This window comes from Convolutriloba macropyga, chromosome 10 (assembly GCF_964194025.1).
Source record: "Convolutriloba macropyga chromosome 10, txConMacr16.3, whole genome shotgun sequence".
NCBI lineage: Eukaryota > Metazoa > Xenacoelomorpha > Acoela > Convolutidae > Convolutriloba > Convolutriloba macropyga.
The window spans coordinates 62,075,676-62,096,628 of NC_134477.1; the positions used below are offsets into that span (position 1 = coordinate 62,075,676).

Consider the following 20,953-nt stretch of genomic DNA (forward strand, 5'->3'; position numbering starts at 1 on the left):
TGCCATTTATATTGCCGTTTTTATATTTTAAATTTACAGTGATTTACTGTATCGATGTCTAAAGGTAAATATTGACTAATTATTGGCTATAGGCATATATAAGCTCTAAAGTTGATAAATATGTGGTGCTTTGCGACTCGCGATCACTAATTTGTTGAGAAATGGATTTGATGTGCCTATTGATATTTAGCATTTGATAAATATTTTTAGTATCGTTTTATTGAGTATTTTTGAACCCAGTTAAAGTTTTATTAATGGTCTTTTTTAACGGTGACTACAATTGCTGAATTGAAATATTCGTTTGGACAATCTGTAAGGTTAGTGTATGCGTCTTTTTATTTGGCGTCGAGGTTGGAAATTTTTGTGGAACTTTGATAATCGTTTCCTGATAATCCAATACGGGTTAATAAATCTGGAAATTCCAATGCTATTCTTTCTTTAAATGCGGAGTGAGGTGAAATCTTGATTTTTTGGTAGCTTGTTGTGGTGAAGATTGCTTGACTGCAAGTCCTAGTTGATCAAATAGATGACAACCGATGAGTGATTAGAGGCCATAGGCAACGACTGTGAAAGTGGCAGCTGAAGTGTGCCAGCCGTTGCTAGCTACCGGATTCCGAATCGTGCCCTCAATTTGTATCGGTTCATTGTTTGAGAATGTCCGGAACTGTGGTTTTTTGATTTAATGTACCCAATTTGCATATGAGCAACTTTTGATGATTTGAGCCGCGAGGAATTTTTTCAAAATGCAAATAATACTTCCTGGGTCTTTAGTAGAGTTGTGGAAATATTTCCCAATTCATTAGGCGTGTTAAGAAACTCTATCAACTTGAGGCCGTTTTGAATCGTGGCAACCATGTTATCGTCGCCTGTTCGTAGAGTTTGCACAATCTTTGTTGAAATTTTACAGAGTCCTTGGGATGAAGTTTTTCATCTACTGTGTTGAGTGATCTTTTCTTTAAGTTCTGAGTTCTCTGAATTTTTTTTTGTAATATAATTTTGCAAAGTGGTTTAACAAAAGTCAATTGTTGCAGGTTTTGCTTTTTGCGACGAATAGTTACCGGCGATTCAGAAGTCACAGTCCCCCACAATTTTAACCACATAGCGGGTGTGGAGACTAATTCCAAGGAGACTAATTCCAGGAGGGTGTTTTAATTAAATCCAGGAGGGTGTTTTTAATCAATTCCAGGAGGGTGGCATTGAATTACATTCACACTAGCCGGAATGAAAGTCTTCTTGTGTGCGTTTGTTTGATGCTAATTTCGCCTCCCGAGTTTGATATTGACTGCTAGTTATAAAATTCTTCTCGGCTCCACCTTCTGTTTTTAAGCCTTCCTTTGTTTTCAGGCACGGTTAAATTAGTGATTATAAACTTATCTGATCAAGGTCTCTTCTTCGTTCCCGAAATTACAATTTTACAAAAATCCACAGAGTTTTCCAGAGAAGTGTTCGACTCCGCACATTATTCCTATTTCGATGAGTCATTGGCAATTGTTTGCCAATTCATTTTTTGTGGAGCCTTTCGGCCATTGCGTTCCCGTTTTGATTGCGCAGAAGATCCGATGACCGCTTCGTCGTATATCGGCTCCATAGGTGGTTCTGCCATTTCAGGTTTCCGGCCAAGAAGTGTATCCTGAATGATGTTTTCCTTGGCGAGCAAAACTAGTTCATACAGTACCCTCGACTTTTGCCATCGGAAAGGTGGTTCCGGTGTAGGCATATCCCAAAAGGCGTCCTTTCTTGGAGGACTTCTTTTGTTTGCTGAGTGCTACATGCCGTATTTTATTACGAAGACACACTTTCAATTTGTGAAATTTGCTAGACGAAATGCCTGCTAATTTCAACGCTTGATTTTGCGGAGTGGGCTCAAAAAGATTGAGGCCAGTTAGTTTGAACTGAGATTTAGGCAGAAAAAAATGAACTGACTTTAAACAAAATAATTTGCGTGAACAGACATGTATGACCACGAGGCTGCAAATATGAATAAACTGAGTGAAATTTAAAAGCGGGAAACATTGTATAATGTCAAAGGGTAATTGGAGGATGAAGATCAAAATCAAATGAGATCTAAATTATAACGTTGTATCAAAATTTACTGCACTAATTAAAATGAATGAAAGAAAAATTATACATGTAGTACAACCAATTTAATCTTTGAGTTTCAAATGTTAAAATTTTTAGCATTTGAACTAAAACTCCAGTTAAAGAAACAATGTGTGATATAATTTTTTTCTGAAAAAATGAAAGTTGAATAATGAAGCAAAAAAATGTGTGAATGAAACTCCGGTTTTAACAGCGAGGAGGTTGTATTTTTATGTAAAAAATTGGATTGCAAAATGCTCATCAACAGAACTCTAAACCAGAACTCTTCAACACTGTAGACAAAAAAAACTAAACAACGTACCTGTTATTGGTGGTTTTAATGATCACGACAAAGTCTCAAACAACTTTTTAAATAGCTGGAGAAAATTAAAAAACATAAATATTGACAAATTTTAGCCTGAGTTTGGATTTGTCATAAAACCTAGTCCAGTGTACCGGACTCAGCGCTAGGCGAGAACACAATGGGAACTACCTATGCGTAACTGTGAAACAAATGCAAGAGTAATCTCCTCAAGGTTATAAACTGTACGCCAGGCAGCGGCGGATAGCCAGACCAGAAGGCAAAAAACTTATGAGAGTTATCTACAAACAAGTTGTTCCCTGAAGAGCAATCTTTTTTTACGCTGCCAAGAAACACGACAGGCAGAACTGATATCTCAAATATAATCTTGTCTGCCATTTTATAAGTTTGTAACCCGGAAACAGCATTGTACTGCATGATGGTGATGCCTCATCTCATTCTTGCACTACAAGAATTGATGATGATGCCTAAACATTCCTAGACTGATAGATCAATGGACAAAGTGAGACATAGATTCCCTGTTTCTTGAAGCAGAAGCTACCCATGATTGCATTTGCAGAAGTAAAGCAAAATGATAATTTGCTGAATACAAAGAATTTTATAAATACATGTCAACAGAAAAAAATCCAATGTCATTCGAAAACTTATAGAGAAAGCAAAAATTGATGTTCTTTCTTTAACTGACAAAAGTGACAAGAAAACGGTTCTCGACGTTTTACGCGAAAAACATACGGAACCTGGCAAAGCAATTTTGAATTATCTAGTAAACAATGAACATCTGATAATCTAACACTTTTACCGTACTATTAATCTATATCTGAAAATTTCAATGCCCCAATGACTAGAAACTCTGGCATGAAGAGGCATTGAAGCCATTGCCCTTCCGGCCTGAATTCCGACAAATAGCAAAGTACTCTGAAATCTTTAAGGTCTTATTCAACAGATCTGTGCAAAATGATTGCTAAAATAGCAATACGCATAACAACGTCTCATTTGTTTTTCCTTCTTGCTTTTAATTCATGTAGGTTAATAGCTCTTGATAAATGCCCCGGTGTACATTGGAATTTGTGAAATTGTCAGGCCAATTTTTTGTCAGAGAATTTGGGAAATTGTCAGGTAGAAAAATTGGTATGCATCAAAAGGGAGGAATTGCATATGCAATTCATTCTTTGAATGTTGCTTCTAAATTCCCAGATTCGGAGGCGATCTTATCTATGGACGCAAAAAAAATTTCTATGGTCTCATCTTTGATCTTGCCTTACAAAACATTACAAAAAATTTGTCCTTCTCTCTATCAATACATAAGTACTTCATATCGTGAACCATCGAATTTCTTCGTCAAAAAACAAGCAAAATTTTTTCAGGAAGATAAAACCCATAGCAATCGCTTTGCTGTTTCGATGTATGGAATTGCCATTATCCCCTTAATGGAACTTATTGACGATTGCTTTACAGTTCAAAATGGTATGCTGACGATGGCAACGCTGTTGGTTCTATTGATGACTTGAAAAAATTTTAGACTCATTGAAAAAACAGGGTCCTACTTTCGGTTACCATCTTATCAAAATGCCACATCGTGAACAAAGAACATCTTTTCGAAAAAACGCAACAGACTTTTTTTTCACGACAGAGTGGAAATAGTTGACGGTTGTAGAGTACTTGGTAATGCGATAGGTTTGATAATGAAGAACAGAAATTCGTAGTTAGGTCACTAAACGAGCAAGCAAAATTGTTGTTAAAAATGCTGGCCGATTAAGCTAAAGTATTAACTGGAAAAGTTTATAAATTGTTCATTTGATCAGTGCAGCGTAAGTTAATTTTTTTGCTCGTACAACACCTAGAAGTGAAAACCTAATAAAGCAGTATGCAAAATCAACCAACCATGAGAAACGACCTAATCGATTAAAGAATCCCGCCTCTAATCAAAAACACCGTGACAATTTTTTCGATGCCAATGAAGGAGGATAACCTGATCATCCCTGAAACTGAAGTTTTTTAAGGATTATGAACAATCAGTTCATCACTCAAGTCCCTCGTCCCTTACTCCACCCGAAGCCGTACTAAAGCAACAACAAATCATACATGAAAAAAAGAAGGAGAAACATCTTGGTATCAATTTAAAAAAACAAAAATTAGGAGCGAACTGAATAAGATCGGGATTCGATCACTTGATTTAGCTAGTAAAAAGGGAGCATCAAGCTGGTTGAACGCCCTGCCATCGAAACCATATCGCTTTGACCTAACGAAAATCGAATTCCGTGATAGCATTGCCCTTCGCTATGGCTGGGACCCAGTGAAGATGCCATCAAAATTCATAAGCAGTGAAAATTTCACTGTGTTACAAGCCCTCTACTGTCGGAAAGTAGGATATACTCGCATGAGAAATAAAGAACTTCGCAATTCCTTTGCGGACTTGTTAAGTGATGTTTTCCATGATGTCGAGATCAAGCTTCATCTTTAGCCATTGCAAAGGAAAACCTTTGCTCTTAAATCAGCGACAACTGATGATGATGAAAGATCAGATGTAAAAGCCAACGTACTTTGAGAATCAAGGTTCAACAAAACCTATTTTGATGTCAAAGTTTTTATTTCGCCGGAAAAAACTGCCCTGAAAGCGGTATAGAAGCCCATAGGTACCATGAATCTAACAAAACGAAGTTGAAAAAAGAGTTACTGAGGCGGAGAAAGCGATAGTTGGCCAATTTTTTGCATGCAGTGGGGTGGAGCTGGCCCATTAGCATCAAAAGCGCTGAAACAAATGGCATCAAAGCTCTCTGCATAAAAAGAGGACAGCTACGCTGCGTTTGTCTTCAAGCAGTACCGTCATCTCCACCAAGAAACGAATAGAGAACTGCATACTTTAGAAGTCATTTGGCGATGAAAAGGCAATTTGAGTAGCCTGCTCAACAAGGGAAGACGAAAGCAAAAATTGGGTAAGAACCAACGTAGAGCGAGATAGAAACGTCTTGCGAGGGAAGAAAATTTGTTACTTACGGACATAGTTGTCCGTATTTCGAGTGAATTTCCCAATCAGTCCGCTGATTTCCAGCATGATTCTACCCTCATTTGCCTACGTTAAACATTTGGCCGGAGTAATGGTGAAAAGAAGCTGATTTAAAACGAACCAAAAACTTGAGATATTCTCAGAAAAACGTAAGAATGGCAACTCAAGATTAAATATATTTCCTAAATAAATGTGTAGATAACGATTTAATACCTAATTTTCTGAAATTTTGTGTACCAAATAACGGCGTTTTCTTTGTGCAGGCAGTTAAGATTTTTCAACGTAGATTACTAATAGGCGAGATGAAAAATACCTAATTAGCCTAAATGACCTGGGTAAGAAAGCAGAGACTAGTAGGTCAGAAATACGGAACTCCAAAAAGAAGAATTATGTATTTTTATCAGTTTTTGTTTTTACGAAAAACAATAAGCTCTTTGATACACAAAAAAATGAATCAAACCTTTCAAAACTGTTGAATATATTCAAAGTATTTTTGCCAAAATGAAGAGAAACTTAGTACCGACGAAGAGCTTGGGAGAAACAAAAAATCAATAAAAATTCCCATCTGTCATAAAAAAGTGGTTTGGAATAATAAGGACGTAGAATGCAAAAAATTTGAGAACTGGTTTCACATAAATGTCAACATATAAGTAAGGAGCAATGCAAACAAATGGCGGTGTTGTTTGTAAATGCTTTAAATGTTTGTAAATGCAACTAGGAAACAATTTGCGTAAAAATTTTTAATTCACGTTTGAAAAAAGGGATGAAAAACATGAACTAGCTTTTCTGGATATGGCAGTCTAGAGAGCAAAGAAAAGTCTCTTGTAAATGGTAACTGAAGCCAACAACTTCTGTAGCTGCGCTCCTTCCAGCTACAGTGCAATGTTGTAGAGGTTACTATCAATAACCTCCTTTGATCTACAACCAACTGGCATTACTTTGACGCAGTCCATAAAAATAATGAAAATGTATGGCTAAAAAGCCTAGGTCTGGACAGTTAGTAGTAAGGTATTTTCAATCAGACGATTGGAAAAATCTAAGGTGACTATAGAGAGACCGCAAAACAGCAGTGGAAAACAATTCAATCGATTAGGTTAAAAAGAAGGACATACACACACTTTTCTTACCCTATGGAAGCCAATTGAGCATTAGACTCAAGGAAAAACTGCTTAAGATAACGCTTTTTACAGTGATCTACACATCACGGAAACTAAAATTGTGTTTGCCAACATTAAAGTTCTTTTTTCTAGCCATCTAAAAGCGCACGTGGAATTCGAAATCACATGTATTGAATTCAATTCCACCTGTGTTGGATACACTTGCAGACATATAAACAGGCGGAAGGCAGAGCATCAAAAAACGGTTAGGTCAGCTGTAAATCACCAGTAGGTTAGCATCTAAGTGATTTTTGTGGCACATCAAGCGCCTTTGATTGGCGTATAGTAGATCACTGCAAAATGCAACAAAAAATTCACAATTCTAAATTCAACGATCTTGAACAAAACAATTAAAAACGAACTGGGGAAACATATCTTCAGAAATTTATGTTTGTACCGATAAACAATATTTCGCGGACCTCTCATTTTGTTTATCGGTTAAAAAGGCCTTAGATTCTCTCTCTCTCTCTCTCTATCTATCTTGAAGATAACAAGCAGATAGTATCTCTTGACGTAAATAGTTTGAAGATCAACGTGCCAATTCGAGAGGCTATAGAAATTGCTCTTAGAGACTTCTCTTCAAACAGCTTATTTCCAGAGATCCCAAGGTCTGCAATGAAAAATTTTTGAAGGCTAGCGATGACAAATGTTTATTTTAAATGTATTGGGATCCTGTATGTATAATCAGATGCTGTGGCTGTAGGTGCTCTACTAATTGCTAGCAAACGTGTGAGTGAAATTGTTTGAGGCATCACTGTAAGAACAAGAGCTTAGTAAAATCATCTGCAGATCTGATCAGAACGGGAAGTGCAAAGACTCTAACCGGAGAGTGACCTTCCGAGGAAGAGGAGTGGGATAAAAGTCATGCAAAATTTGCTTTTCCGCAGAATGCTAAAAGGTAACAATTGAGGAAAACGCCAATATGAAGGATGTTGTTTCAATCTGTATGTATTGCAGCAATCAACAGACAGAGGGGCTGTTTGAGGAGAGGAATTTGTTCAAAAGCTATGTGAATGTTATTAGCTGCTTTGTTCGTGGTGACCCGGATGAGCACTTAAATTTTGCAAATTCATTACACGAAAACTTGCAATGTACCTTAGAAAAATTTAACATGGAATAAATTTTGTCTTTTCTTGAAATCAGCGTAAATGTGAGCAGCAAAATAAATATCACCCGTCATTCGTATCAAAAACCAACTGACACTGGAAAAACACTGCATCTTCACAGCTGTGCACCGCTTCAGCAAAAGTAAACATATGATTCAAGGGACGGTTCACAGGGTTTACAATGCAACATTTTGAAAAAAAACAAAACCTTGGGGACCGAAAATCAGTATCCAGAGAAACAGTCCTCAAAAATAGTGTATCAGACTTTAGAAAAGATAATAAATTGCAGTACAGATCAAATGAAAACAACAACAAAAGAGCATCAAATAGGCAAGACTAGATCTTATTCTAAACCAACCATTTTTCTACAATACAGAGGCAACCATACAAGCAAAATGAGGAATCTATGCGACTTGCTATTGGTTTTTATAACGCGAAAATTAAGATCATGCCTCCCATTCTTTTATTCATCTTTCGATAGAGACCTGAAATCCCACATGGTATATGAGATAATTGTAATGGATGCGGATCCATCTTTTTTAGGCAAACAAGCCAGGATTTTGCCACTGGGATATCAGAACATCAAAGGAAGCATTCACATGTGGGTCAACATCTTGTGACTCTACGAATGACATTGAATGGAAAATTCTTGATGCCTGTCGGACAGTAGAGAAGCTCATTACTATCGAAGCTATATATATCAGCAAGCTGAAGCCGACACTAATCACACGCGATGAAAATGGGTTGCGAGAACTCACGCATAAATATGAGTTCTCATCATAATTTTGACTTGAGAAAGATACACTGGGCAAAAAACATTTTGTGCGTTACAACGGAATTTGCGAAACCTCCACAAGAGGGATACTTATGTTTAGGGCAAATTTGGAATAACCCTAAAAATACAAGAACTTGGCCCAAATCAAAAAATCCCGAATAGGAATGTTTTTAAATAAATTGATAACAGATGTAAATATGAGTTGTAAATATGCTAAATATTGTATATAGGGAAAAATTTTTGATTGATTTTGTAGAATAGTTCCTAGAATTGTTTTAATTGTCGTCTCAGACACATGTAAATACATATTCATTTTATCTTTTAACAATTTGTAAAACAGTTTTAACCTGACGATGAACGTAAAGTCCGAGAACGTTTGTTTTATATATTGCAAGTAATTTTAATTTGACAAAGTGGTTTCCTTTACATTTAACAATTTAACTTCATACTTTGAGCTTTAACCAAGTACCACGCTCAATTAGCCAAAGACATAGTGTTGCGCAGGGGCGGCTACCGTAACTGATTGCCAATTAGGCAACGCATTGTGTTCAAAATCAAAGCCTCTGTGCCATTTTGACACAAAAAAGAAAACCCCAACCTAAGAAGTAAACATTTACAGTGCATTGATACCGAAGTTTGATTGTGGCTCTAAATGCAAGACATAACAAAAAATCAACCTAGAGGTGAACGGAAGATTTTTGAAAGTTATCGAGACAATATCGGTTGCACAGTTTCTAAAGATTGCAAATAACTGCTATTGAAATTGAAGTCCTTCCTCAAAAATTTAGAGCTCTTGATAAAGTCGGTGTGAATTGTAATCGGGCTTCTTTTGTATGTAAATTAAACTGAACGGCACAAAATTAGCGTATAACTGGTACACAAAAATTTTTGGAATGAAAACTTGCCACGTTTTTGTTGCTGCGCTACAATGATGTTGGTGCGCTAAAAATTTAATATGTTGAATTTACCTCTTTTATTTTACCTTTTTTCTAATGGTGATGTTAGCTATTGGTAGAGAACAGTTCAGTAAATTGGTTGGCCTTCGACCAGTCTCTTGAAAAGAACAAAACTTGCAGGACCAAAATTCAATATCCAGAGGAATGGTCTTCAAAAATAGTGAATCAGACTCTAGAAAAGATAATATGTGGCGGTAGAGACCAATTAAGAACAACACCAAAAGAGCATCAAAAAAACAAGACTAAATCTATTGATAAGCCAACTATTTTCCTACAATACAGAGGCAACCTCACTCAAAACTTTGCAAGCAAACTGAAGAAACTATGCGAATTGCAAGTAGTTTTTACAACGCGGAAATTAAGATCGTGCTTCCCCACACTGAAATCATCTTTTGATAGAGACCTGAAATCCCACTTGGTATATGAGATTAAATGTAATGGATGCGGTTCCATCTATGTTGGGCAAACAAGCCGGCATTTTACCACAAGGACAACAGAACGTCAAAAGAAGCATTCACAGGTGGCTCATCATCTGGTTGAATGTCGTGGCGCCACGAATGACATTGAATGGAAAATTCAACGCCTGTCGGACAGTAGAAAAACTAATGATTATCGAAGCTATATATATCAGCAAGCTGAAGCCGGCACTCAACACACGCGATGAATATAGGGGGAGGGAACTCACGCTAAAATATTAGTTCAAATCATAGTTTTGACTAGATGAGAGTACATAGGGCAGAAAACATTTTGTGCCTGAAAAAACGAAATTTGCAAAACCTCCACAAGAGGGATACTTATGGTTAGGGCAAATTCGGAATTACCCTAAAAATACAAGAACATGGCCAAAATCGAAAAATCCGGAATTGGAATACTTTTAAAGAAATTGATTACAGTTGTAAATATGAGTTGTAAATAGGTTTAATATTGTTTATAGAAAATTTTTTGATTAAATTTTTGAAAATTGTTTTTAGAATTGCCTTTATTGTGGTCTCGGACAAATGTAAATACATATTCTTTTTATCCTTTAAAAATTTGTGAAACAGTTTTACTCGAAGACAGACGTAAAGTTCGAAAACGTTTGTTTTGAATATCAGACGTAATTTTAATTTGACAAATTGGTGTCTTTTACATCTCATTTTACTGTTTTATTTTAAATTGTAAATAGAATAACTTTAAGCTGCATTTTACCTGATGATGCTAGGTAATGAAATCATTTGTGTTGTAAATAGAACAATTTTACATTGAATTTTATAATTGACTTAAATATTGTATATAGGGAAAAATTTTTGATTGATTTTGTAGAATAGTTCCTAGAATTGTTTTAATTGTCGTCTCAGACACATGTAAATACATATTCATTTTATCTTTTAACAATTTGTAAAATAGTTTTAACCTGACGATGAACGTAAAGTCCGAAAACGTTTGTTTTATATATTGGAAGTAATTTTAATTTGACAAAGTGGTTTCCTTTACATTTAACAATTTAACTTCTTACTTTGAGCTTTAACCAAGTACCACGCTCAATCAGCCAAAGACATAGTGTTGCGCACGGGCGGCTACCGTAACTGATTGCCAATTAGGCAACGCATTGTGTTCAAAATCAAAGCCTCTGTGCCATTTTGACACAAAAATGAAAACCCCAACCTAAGAAGTAAACATTTACAGTGCATTGATTCCGAAGTTTGATTGTAGCTCTAAATGCAAGACATAACAAAAAATCAACCTAGAGGTGAACGGAAGATTTTTGAAAGTTATCGAGACAATATCGGTTGCACAGTTTCTAAAGATTGCAAATAACTGCTATTGAAATTGAAGTCCTTCCTCAAAAATTTAGAGCTCTTGATAAAGTCGGTGTGAATTGTAATCGGGCTTCTTTTGTATGTAAATTAAACTGAACGGCACAAAATTAGCGTATAACTGGTACACAAAAATTTTTGGAATGAAAACTTGCCACGTTTTTGTTGCTGCGCTACAATGATGTTGGTGCGCTAAAAATTTAATATGTTGAATTTACCTCTTTTATTTTACCTTTTTTCTAATGGTGATGTTAGTTATTGGTAGAGAACAGTTCAGTAAATTGGTTGGCCTTCGACCAGTCTCTTGAAAAGAACAAAACTTGCAGGACCAAAAATCAATATCCAGAGGAATGGTCTTCAAAAATAGTGAATCAGACTCTAGAAAAGATAATATGTGGCGGTAGAGACCAATTAAGAACAACGCCAAAAGAGCATCAAAAAAACAAGACTAAATCTATTGATAAGCCAACTATTTTCCTACAATAAAGAGGCAACCTCACTCAAAACTTTGCAAGCAAACTGAAGAAACTATGCGAATTGCAAGTAGTTTTTACAACGCGGAAATTAAGATCGTGCTTCCCCACACTGAAATCATCTTTTGATAGAGACCTGAAATCCCACTTGGTATATGAGATTAAATGTAATGGATGCGGTTCCATCTATGTTGGGCAAACAAGCCGGCATTTTACCACAAGGACAACAGAACGTCAAAAGAAGCATTCACAGGTGGGTCATCATCTGGTTGAATGTCGTGGCGCCACGAATGACATTGAATGGAAAATTCGACGCCTGTCGGACAGTAGAAAAACTAATGATTATCGAAGCTATATATATCAGCAAGCTGAAGCCGGCACTAAACACACGCAATGAATATAGGGGGAGGGAACTCACGCTAAAATATTAGTTCAAATCATAATTTTGACTAGATGAGAGTACATAGGGCAGAAAACATTATGTGCCTGACAAAACGAAATTTGCAAAACCTCCACAAGAGGGATGCTTATGGTTAGGGCAAATTCGGAATAACCCTAAAAATACAAGAACATGGCCAAAATCGAAAAATCCGGAATTGGAATACTTTTAAAGAAATTGATTACAGTTGTAAATATGAGTTGTAAATAGGTTTAATATTGTTTTTAGAAAATTTTTTGATTAAATTTTTGAAAATTGTTTTTAGAATTGTCTTTATTGTGGTCTCGGACAAATGTAAATACATATTCTTCTTATCCTTTAACAATTTGTGAAACAGTTTTACTCGACGACAGACGTAAAGTTCGAAAACGTTTGTTTTAAATAACAGACGTAATTTTAAGTTGACAAATTGGTTTCTTTTCTATCTCATTTTACTGTTTTATTTTAAATTGTAAATAGAATAACTTTAAGCTGCATTTTACCTGATGATGCTAGGTAGCGAAATCGTTTGTATTGTAAATAGAACAATTTTACATTGAATTTTATAATTGACTTAGCTTTTTAACAACTATTTTATCTTAGGAGGAAAATCAGCTGTGCTCTCTTAAGGAGCTCCATCCTCTGCATTCGTGGGTCACAGACGCTTAGGCGGAGTGAAATTATTGATGCTTCAATGGGAGCTGTGTTTGAAGAAGGGAGGCTGTTATTCGCACTCATCTACTTTTGTCATTTGTTTTCTTATGCCCTCTGTCTTTTGTTTAACTTATTCAGCTGATGTTTGTATGTATTTTGTTATTGATAGATTTAAACAATACGAAATGCTTTATGCAGACGTAGTTCTGGGAAGGCCCCGGACCAGCCAATATTCACACAGTGTTGGGGAGGGCCATTTCTTAATTTACCTTTTCTTTTAAAAAAATGCATTGTAAAAGGTTGGGTTGTCCTGAGGACAACCTTGTCTTTTACGTAGGATGACAACCCCCCGTTCTTCATGGGTGTGAATGCTTCTACTATTCTGTTTTGCCTCCCCTTTCCAGCTAAGTGGGTATATAACTTTTACAAGCCCCAGGTGCACGTGCTATTATTTACTAGAAACGTGCTATATAACAATATATAAGTTGTAATAGGGGTTAAGGGGGGGGGGTGGGGGTAATAGATCCAAGTTTTAGACGGTCATCAATCAGCTACTGCAATTAATTAGCTGCCAATTATTGCAACTATGCTTGCATTTAAAATTGGATCATTTCAGCTGTTGATGTTTGAAGAATCGTCGCTGACAGAAAACGGCATCATTAGTTGGAATGGCATTAGCTAGTGTTCAAAGCAAGCAGCTGCTTCCAAAAATGTCAGAACACGATCTACAGTCCAAAATCGACGAATTAACACAAAAGTTGAGGAGTTCTGATATCTACTTGTTACTAAAACAAACTGCTCTTCAGGTACAATTCTCTACCATATTAAGTTGCTGTCATGAATAATCAATTAACGATTTTTATCATCGATCCTGTTCTTCAATATATTAAAAAGATCGAATCAGCGAGCAGCTGAGGCTTTGAGAGTAAATGTCTTTTCTTTTAATCACAATTATTCTGAGTTTTGAATTTTTTTTAGCTATCATTACTATAGCAAAAAATAGAGTTGGTGGTCTTTTTGCAGGAAACTAAAGCGGCATCAATCAGTGGCCAAAGCCCCGTAGTGTCAAACGCTCAGTTTGTTGCTGATGTACAGAACAGGATCCAGAAGAGCCCGCTCAGCAAAGTATTGGCCAATCAGGTAATGTTTAAAACGGATATCGCGTCCCATCAGCGCACAGCTGAAAAACCACAACTGCATGTCATTGGCGACATGTTTTTCTTCCGTTATCACAGTTCTTTCCGATTTTGCTCATTTTCAAAGCTAGAAGTTAAAATTCCTGACATTCTTTGAACAGGTAAAAAAATATTGGCTTCTCTCATCATAGCCCCCCATCAATTATGATAAACATACAAAAATGGAATATGATAAACATACAAAAATGGATAAACATACACATCTGGAATAAAATTTTACGTGTCAACTAATATAAAATAGAAATGCTATTTGTTGCTATTTGGAATCAAACCTTAAATGTTCCAAAGGCTATCAATCATAAAGTAAATTGTGAAGCCTCCAATATTTCTTACCACTGTAAACAGTTTAAGCTGTATTGGAACCTGCTTTATCAACCATTTTTTGATTGATTTTCTTCTTTAACGAATTTTTGCTGGCTCTCAGGTCTGGTGGTCGCGAATACTTTGAGCTGGAATGCAAATTGTGAAAGAAGAACGACAAAAGCAATCAAGGCCTTCTCAACTCATGAATCAAGGCCTTCAGCTCATAAATCAAGGCCTTCAACTGCATGTCATTTAATAGCTTGAATAGAGATCTGGCTCTAAAAAACATCAGAAACTCTTATAAGACCCCATCAGACCTTTTTCTTGATAAAAGAGTAATCAAGTCTCGGGAATGAACAACATAAGGTGATCCAATAGCCATGGCAATGTACGGAGTGGCTACACTTCCTCTCATCGACATGCTTGAAGAACAATATTTGGCTCAAAAGTAGTACGCAGATGACGGTGATGGGGCCGGTAGCATTGAATCACTATGAATCGTGCTAGATAAGCTCTATGCACATGGCGGTGCATTTGGTTATTGTAATGTGATCAAATGTCATCTCATTACAGAACTTGAGTTTGTTCAGAAGGCGAACAAAGTTTTCCGGGTTCATATGTTGATGATATTAAAAGTAATCGAGTTTTGGGTTCAGTTATTGGTTCTGATAAAACCTGCAACAATTTTCTGAAAGACAACATAACACTAACATAACTTGAAAAGCTCGCCAAACATAGTAATTTGTCCCCTCAGAATGTGTACAAATCATTTACAATTGGACGGCAGCATAAATTGACTTTTATTGCTACGACTACTCCAAAATGGGACAGTCTGCGGAAGGAAGCCAAAAAATAGTTGATAAAACTCTTATACCTTCAATGTTGAACCATCCCATCCCTCTTACATTGACAGATACTGAATGTTTTCTCTCTTCAGGTTAAAGAAATCATGACGGACAACTCATTAAAAACCATATATGGTGAATTTTTCTGGTGACTTACCCAAAAGAAGTGATCACTTTTCACATATGTCATCTTATACAGGAAATCGGAGAAAAGTAACAAAAAAACAGCGAAGAACACAATATATGATCAAAAACTACATTTAAACTCACACAATTGGCCAGCAGTTTTTATGAACTACCACTATCCAGAAAAAGTGTTTAAAATTTTTACTTGAAATTCTCCCATGAAATGCTCCCATAAAAACAAATTACATCAGAAACGAGAAACCCATCTCGTTAGCACAGTCTTTTGTGAGCAGGAAAACTGAAACACTTAATGTCAAGATGAAAGATGTAAATTTTGCTCAAATGTTAAATGATTTCAAACTTTTATAAAAAATCATTGAATGAAAGCTATCTGAATGACTTTAACAATTTCAGCAACAACTAATCTTCAATTCCACAACTGAGAGAGAAAAATGGAGTATAATCAACGAAACCAGGAGCGCGAAAAAAACAAACTGTATCTTTTTACTTAAGAACTCTTTTTGGGCATCAAGTTACAGACAAAAAATTGTGAACTTATTGAATTACAGCTTCTGTAAACTTGGTAACTTTTATTTTTTTAAAAAACGAAAATGGTCCCATAAACGTCTGTAAAAACCCTTTTCGAATTTAGGTACATTGCTAGTCAGGAGTGCTTGAAAGTTCTAATAAATCCCAAGATAACCCCGGGGTCTTCAGAAAACCCTCATGGGTGCTTATAGATGGTGCAATGCATTTAGCCGAACCAATAACGTTCAACAAGTATCTTAAGATACAAAAAAATCTTAGCAGCCCTAAGAACATAACTCCACATTTTAAATAAGGTGACACAGACCAATTTAATTACAGACCAATTTCACTAACACCTGCTTTAGGAAAAGTTTTCAAAACACTCAAAAACCAAGATTTCGATTTAATACACAAAAACCAGTTACTATCGGAAACACTTTGTTTTTGGAAAGAATTATCAATTATCGATGCTCTTGTTTAATTGACTAAAACTGTTAAAGATTTGAACTAAAAAAAATTGCAGCTGCTGCTTTTCTCGATTTATCAAAAGCGTTGATTCAATAGATCATAAAATCTTTCTAAGGAAAACTTTTTTCTCTAGGATTTTTCATGAACGCAGATAGAATAACTAGTAGCTACGTAGATGACTGGTCGCAGATTTGCTTTGAAAAATATGCAGTGACTGATTAAATTCTGAAAAAAAGAGTACCGCAGAGAACCGTTCTTGGTCCGCTTGTGTTTTTCTTTATGTTTTTCTTCCGTTATCACAGTTTTTTCCGATTTTGCTCATTTTCAAAGCTAGAAGTTAAAATTCCTGACATTCTTTGAACAGGTAAAAAAATATTGGCTTCTCTCATCATAGCCCCCCATCAATTATGATAAACATACAAAAAAGGTGGTGCTATAATGGAAAAGACCCAAATTAAATCTGGAATAAAATTTTACGTGTCAAGTAATATAAAATAGAAATGCTATTTGTTGCTATTTGGAATCAAACCTTAAATGTTCCAAAGGCTATCAATCATAAAGAAAATAAATTGTGAAGCCTCCAATATTTCTTACCACTGTAAACAGTTTAAGCTTTTAAGCTGTATTGGAACCTGCTTTATCAACCATTTTTTGATTGATTTTCTTCTTTAACGAATTTTTGCTGGCTCTCAGGTCTGTTGGTCGCGAATACTTTGAGCTGGAATGCAAATTGTGAAAGAAGAACGACAAAAGCAATCAAGGCCTTCTCAACTCATGAATCAAGGCCTTCAGCTCATAAATCAAGGCCTTCAACTGCATGTCATTTAATAGCTTGAATAGAGATCTGGCTCTAAAAAACATCAGAAACTCTTATAAGACCCCATCAGACCTTTTTCTTGATAAAAGAGTAATCAAGTCTCGGGAATGAACAACATAAGGTGATCCAATAGCCATGGCAATGTACGGAGTGGCTACACTTCCTCTCATCGACATGCTTGAAGAACAATATTTGGCTCAAAAGTAGTACGCAGATGACGGTGATGGGGCCGGTAGCATTGAATCACTATGAATCGTGCTAGATAAGCTCTATGCACATGGCGGTGCATTTGGTTATTGTAATGTGATCAAATGTCATCTCATTACAGAACTTGAGTTTGTTCAGAAGGCGAACAAAGTTTTCCGGGTTCATATGTTGATGATATTAAAAGTAATCGAGTTTTGGGTTCAGTTATTGGTTCTGATAAAACCTGCAACAATTTTCTGAAAGACAACATAACACTAACATAACTTGAAAAGCTCGCCAAACATAGTAATTTGTCCCCTCAGAATGTGTACAAATCATTTACAATTGGACGGCAGCATAAATTGACTTTTATTGCTACGACTACTCCAAAATGGGACAGTCTGCGGAAGGAAGCCAAAAAATAGTTGATAAAACTCTTATACCTTCAATGTTGAACCATCCCATCCCTCTTACATTGACAGATACTGAATGTTTTCTCTCTTCAGGTTAAAGAAATCATGACGGACAACTCATTAAAAACCATATATGGTGAATTTTTCTGGTGACTTACCCAAAAGAAGTGATCACTTTTCACATATGTCATCTTATACAGGAAATCGGAGAAAAGTAACAAAAAAACAGCGAAGAACACAATATATGATCAAAAACTACATTAAAACTCACACAATTGGCCAGCAGTTTTTATGAACTACCACTATCCAGAAAAAGTGTTAAAAATTTTTACTTGAAATGCTCCCATGAAATGCTCCCATAAAAACAAATTACATCAGAAACGAGAAACCCATCTCGTTAGCACAATCTTTTGTGAGCAGGAAAACTGAAACACTTAATGTCAAGATGAAAGATGTAAATTTTGCTCAAATGTTAAGTGATTTCATACTTTTATAAAAAATCATTGAATGAAAGCTATCTGAATGACTTTGAACAATTTCAGCAACAACTAATCTTCAATTCCACAACTGAGAGAGAAAAATGGAGTATAATCAACAAAACCAGGAGCGCGAAAAAAACAAACTGTATCTTTTTACTTAAGAAATCTTTTTGGGCATCAAGTTACAGACAAAAAATTGTGAACTTATTGAATTACAGCTTCTGTAAACTTGGTAACTTTTATTTTTTTAAAAAACGAAAATGGTCCCATAAACGTCTGTAAAAACCCTTTTCGAATTTAGGTACATTGCTAGTCAGGAGTGCTTGAAAGTTCTAATAAATCCCAAGATAACCCAGGGTCTTCAGAAAACCCTCATGGGTGCTTATAGATGGTGCAATGCATTTAGCCGAACCAATAACGTTCAACAAGTATCTTAAGATACAAAAAAATCTTAGCAGCCCTAAGAACATAACTCCACATTTTAAATAAGGTGACACAGACCAATTTAATTACAGACCAATTTCACTAACACCTGCTTTAGGAAAAGTTTTCAAAACACTCAAAAACCAAGATTTCGATTTAATACACAAAAACCAGTTACTATCGGAAACACTTTGTTTTTGGAAAGAATTATCAATTATCGATGCTCTTGTTTAATTGACTAAAACTGTTAAAGATTTGAACTAAAAAAAATTGCAGCTGCTGCTTTTCTCGATTTATCAAAAGCGTTGATTCAATAGATCATAAAATCTTTCTAAGGAAAACTTTTTTCTCTAGGATTTTTCATGAACGCAGATAGAATAACTAGTAGCTACGTAGATGACTGGTCGCAGATTTGCTTTGAAAAATATGCAGTGACTGATTAAATTCTGAAAAAAAGAGTACCGCAGAGAACCGTTCTTGGTCCGCTTGTGTTTTTCTTTGTTTTTCTTCCGTTATCACAGTTCTTTCCGATTTTGCTCATTTTCAAAGCTAGAAGTTAAAATTCCTGACATTCTTTGAACAGGTAAAAAAATATTGGCTTCTCTCATCATAGCCCCCCATCAATTATGATAAACATACAAAAAAGGTGGTGCTATAATGGAAAAGACCCAAATTAAATCTGGAATAAAATTTGTGAAGCCTCCAATATTTCTTACCACTGTAAACAGTTTAAGCTTTTAAGCTGTATTGGAACCTGCTTTATCAACCATTTTTTGATTGATTTTCTTCTTTAACGAATTTTTGCTGGCTCTCAGGTCTGTTGGTCGCGAATACTTTGAGCTGGAATGCAAATTGTGAAAGAAGAACGACAAAAGCAATCAAGGCCTTCTCAACTCATGAATCAAGGCCTTCAGATCATAAATCAAGGCCTTCAACTGCATGTCATTTAATAGCTTGAATAGAGATCTGGCTCTAAAAAACATCAGAAACTCTTATAAGACCCCATCAGATCTTTTTCTTGATAAAAGAGTAATCAAGTCTCGGGAATGAACAACATAAGGTGATCCAATAGCCATGGCAATGTACGGAGTGGCTACACTTCCTCTCATCGACATGCTTGAAGAACAATATTTGGCTCAAAAGTAGTACGCAGATGACGGTGATGGGGCCGGTAGCATTGAATCACTATGAATCGTGCTAGATAAGCTCTATGCACATGGCGATGCATTTGGTTATTGTATTGTGATCAAATGTCATCTCATTACAGAACTTGAGTTTGTTCAGAAGGCGAACAAAGTTTTTCGGGTTCATATGTTGATGATATTAAAAGTAATCGAGTTTTGGGTTCAATTATTGGTTCTGATAAAACCTGCAACAATTTTCTGAAAGACAACATAACACTAACATAACTTGAAAAGCTCGCCAAACATAGTAATTTGTTCCCTCAGAATGTGTACAAATCATTTACAATTGGACGGCAGCATAAATTGACTTTTATTGCTACGACTACTCCAAAATGGGACAGTCTGCGGAAGGAAGCCAAAAAATAGTTGATAAAACTCTTATACCTTCAATGTTGAACCATCCCATCCCTCTTACATTGACAGATACTGAATGTTTTCTCTCTTCAGGTTAAAGAAATCATGACGGACAACTCATTAAAAACCATATATGGTGAATTTTTCTGGTGACTTACCCAAAAGAAGTGATCACTTTTCACATATGTCATCTTATACAGGAAATCGGAGAAAAGTAACAAAAAAACAGCGAAGAACACAATATATGATCAAAAACTACATTTAAACTCACACAATTGGCCAGCAGTTTTTATGAACTACCACTATCCAGAAAAAGTGTTTAAAATTTTTACTTGAAATGCTCCCATGAAATGCTCCCATAAAAACAAATTACATCAGAAACGAGAAACCCATCTCGTTAGCACAATCTTTTGTGAGCAGGAAAACTGAAACACTTAATGTTAAGATGAAAGATGTAAATTTTGCTCAAATGTTAAGTGATTTCAAACTTTTATAAAAAATCATTGAATGAAAGCTGCAACAATTTTCTGAAAGACAACATAACACTAACATAACTTGAAAAGCTCGCCAAACATAGTAATTTGTCCCCTCAGAATGTGTACAAATCATTTACAATTAGACGGCAGCATAAATTGACTTTTATTGCTACGACTACTCCAAAATGGGACAGTCTGCGGAAGGAAGCCAAAAAATAGTTGATAAAACTCTTATACCTTCAATGTTGAACCATCCCATCCCTCTTACATTGACAGATACTGAATGTTTTCTCTCTTCAGGTTAAAGAAATCATGACGGACAACTCATTAAAAACCATATATGGTGAATTTTTCTGGTGACTTACCCAAAAGAAGTGATCACTTTTCACATATGTCATCTTATACAGGAAATCGG

At 35.7% G+C, this 20,953-nt stretch overlaps 2 protein-coding genes across 3 annotated transcripts in view; both read left to right on the forward strand.

The window, feature by feature from the left end:
- LOC142348258 (calcium load-activated calcium channel-like) overlaps window positions 1-20,953 on the forward strand; it is a 520,926-nt gene that overhangs the window by 83,014 nt on the left and 416,959 nt on the right. The window lies entirely within an intron of this gene.
- Window positions 12,869-20,953, forward strand: part of LOC142348252 (TBC1 domain family member 19-like) — a 60,269-nt gene continuing 52,184 nt past the window's right edge. The window contains exons 1-3 of the mRNA XM_075399546.1: window positions 12,869-12,887; window positions 13,357-13,546; window positions 13,764-13,880. Of these exons, the coding sequence (XP_075255661.1) occupies window positions 13,409-13,546; window positions 13,764-13,880 (255 nt within the window). The 5' untranslated portion in view covers window positions 12,869-12,887; window positions 13,357-13,408. The remainder of the gene's footprint in view (window positions 12,888-13,356; window positions 13,547-13,763; window positions 13,881-20,953) is intronic.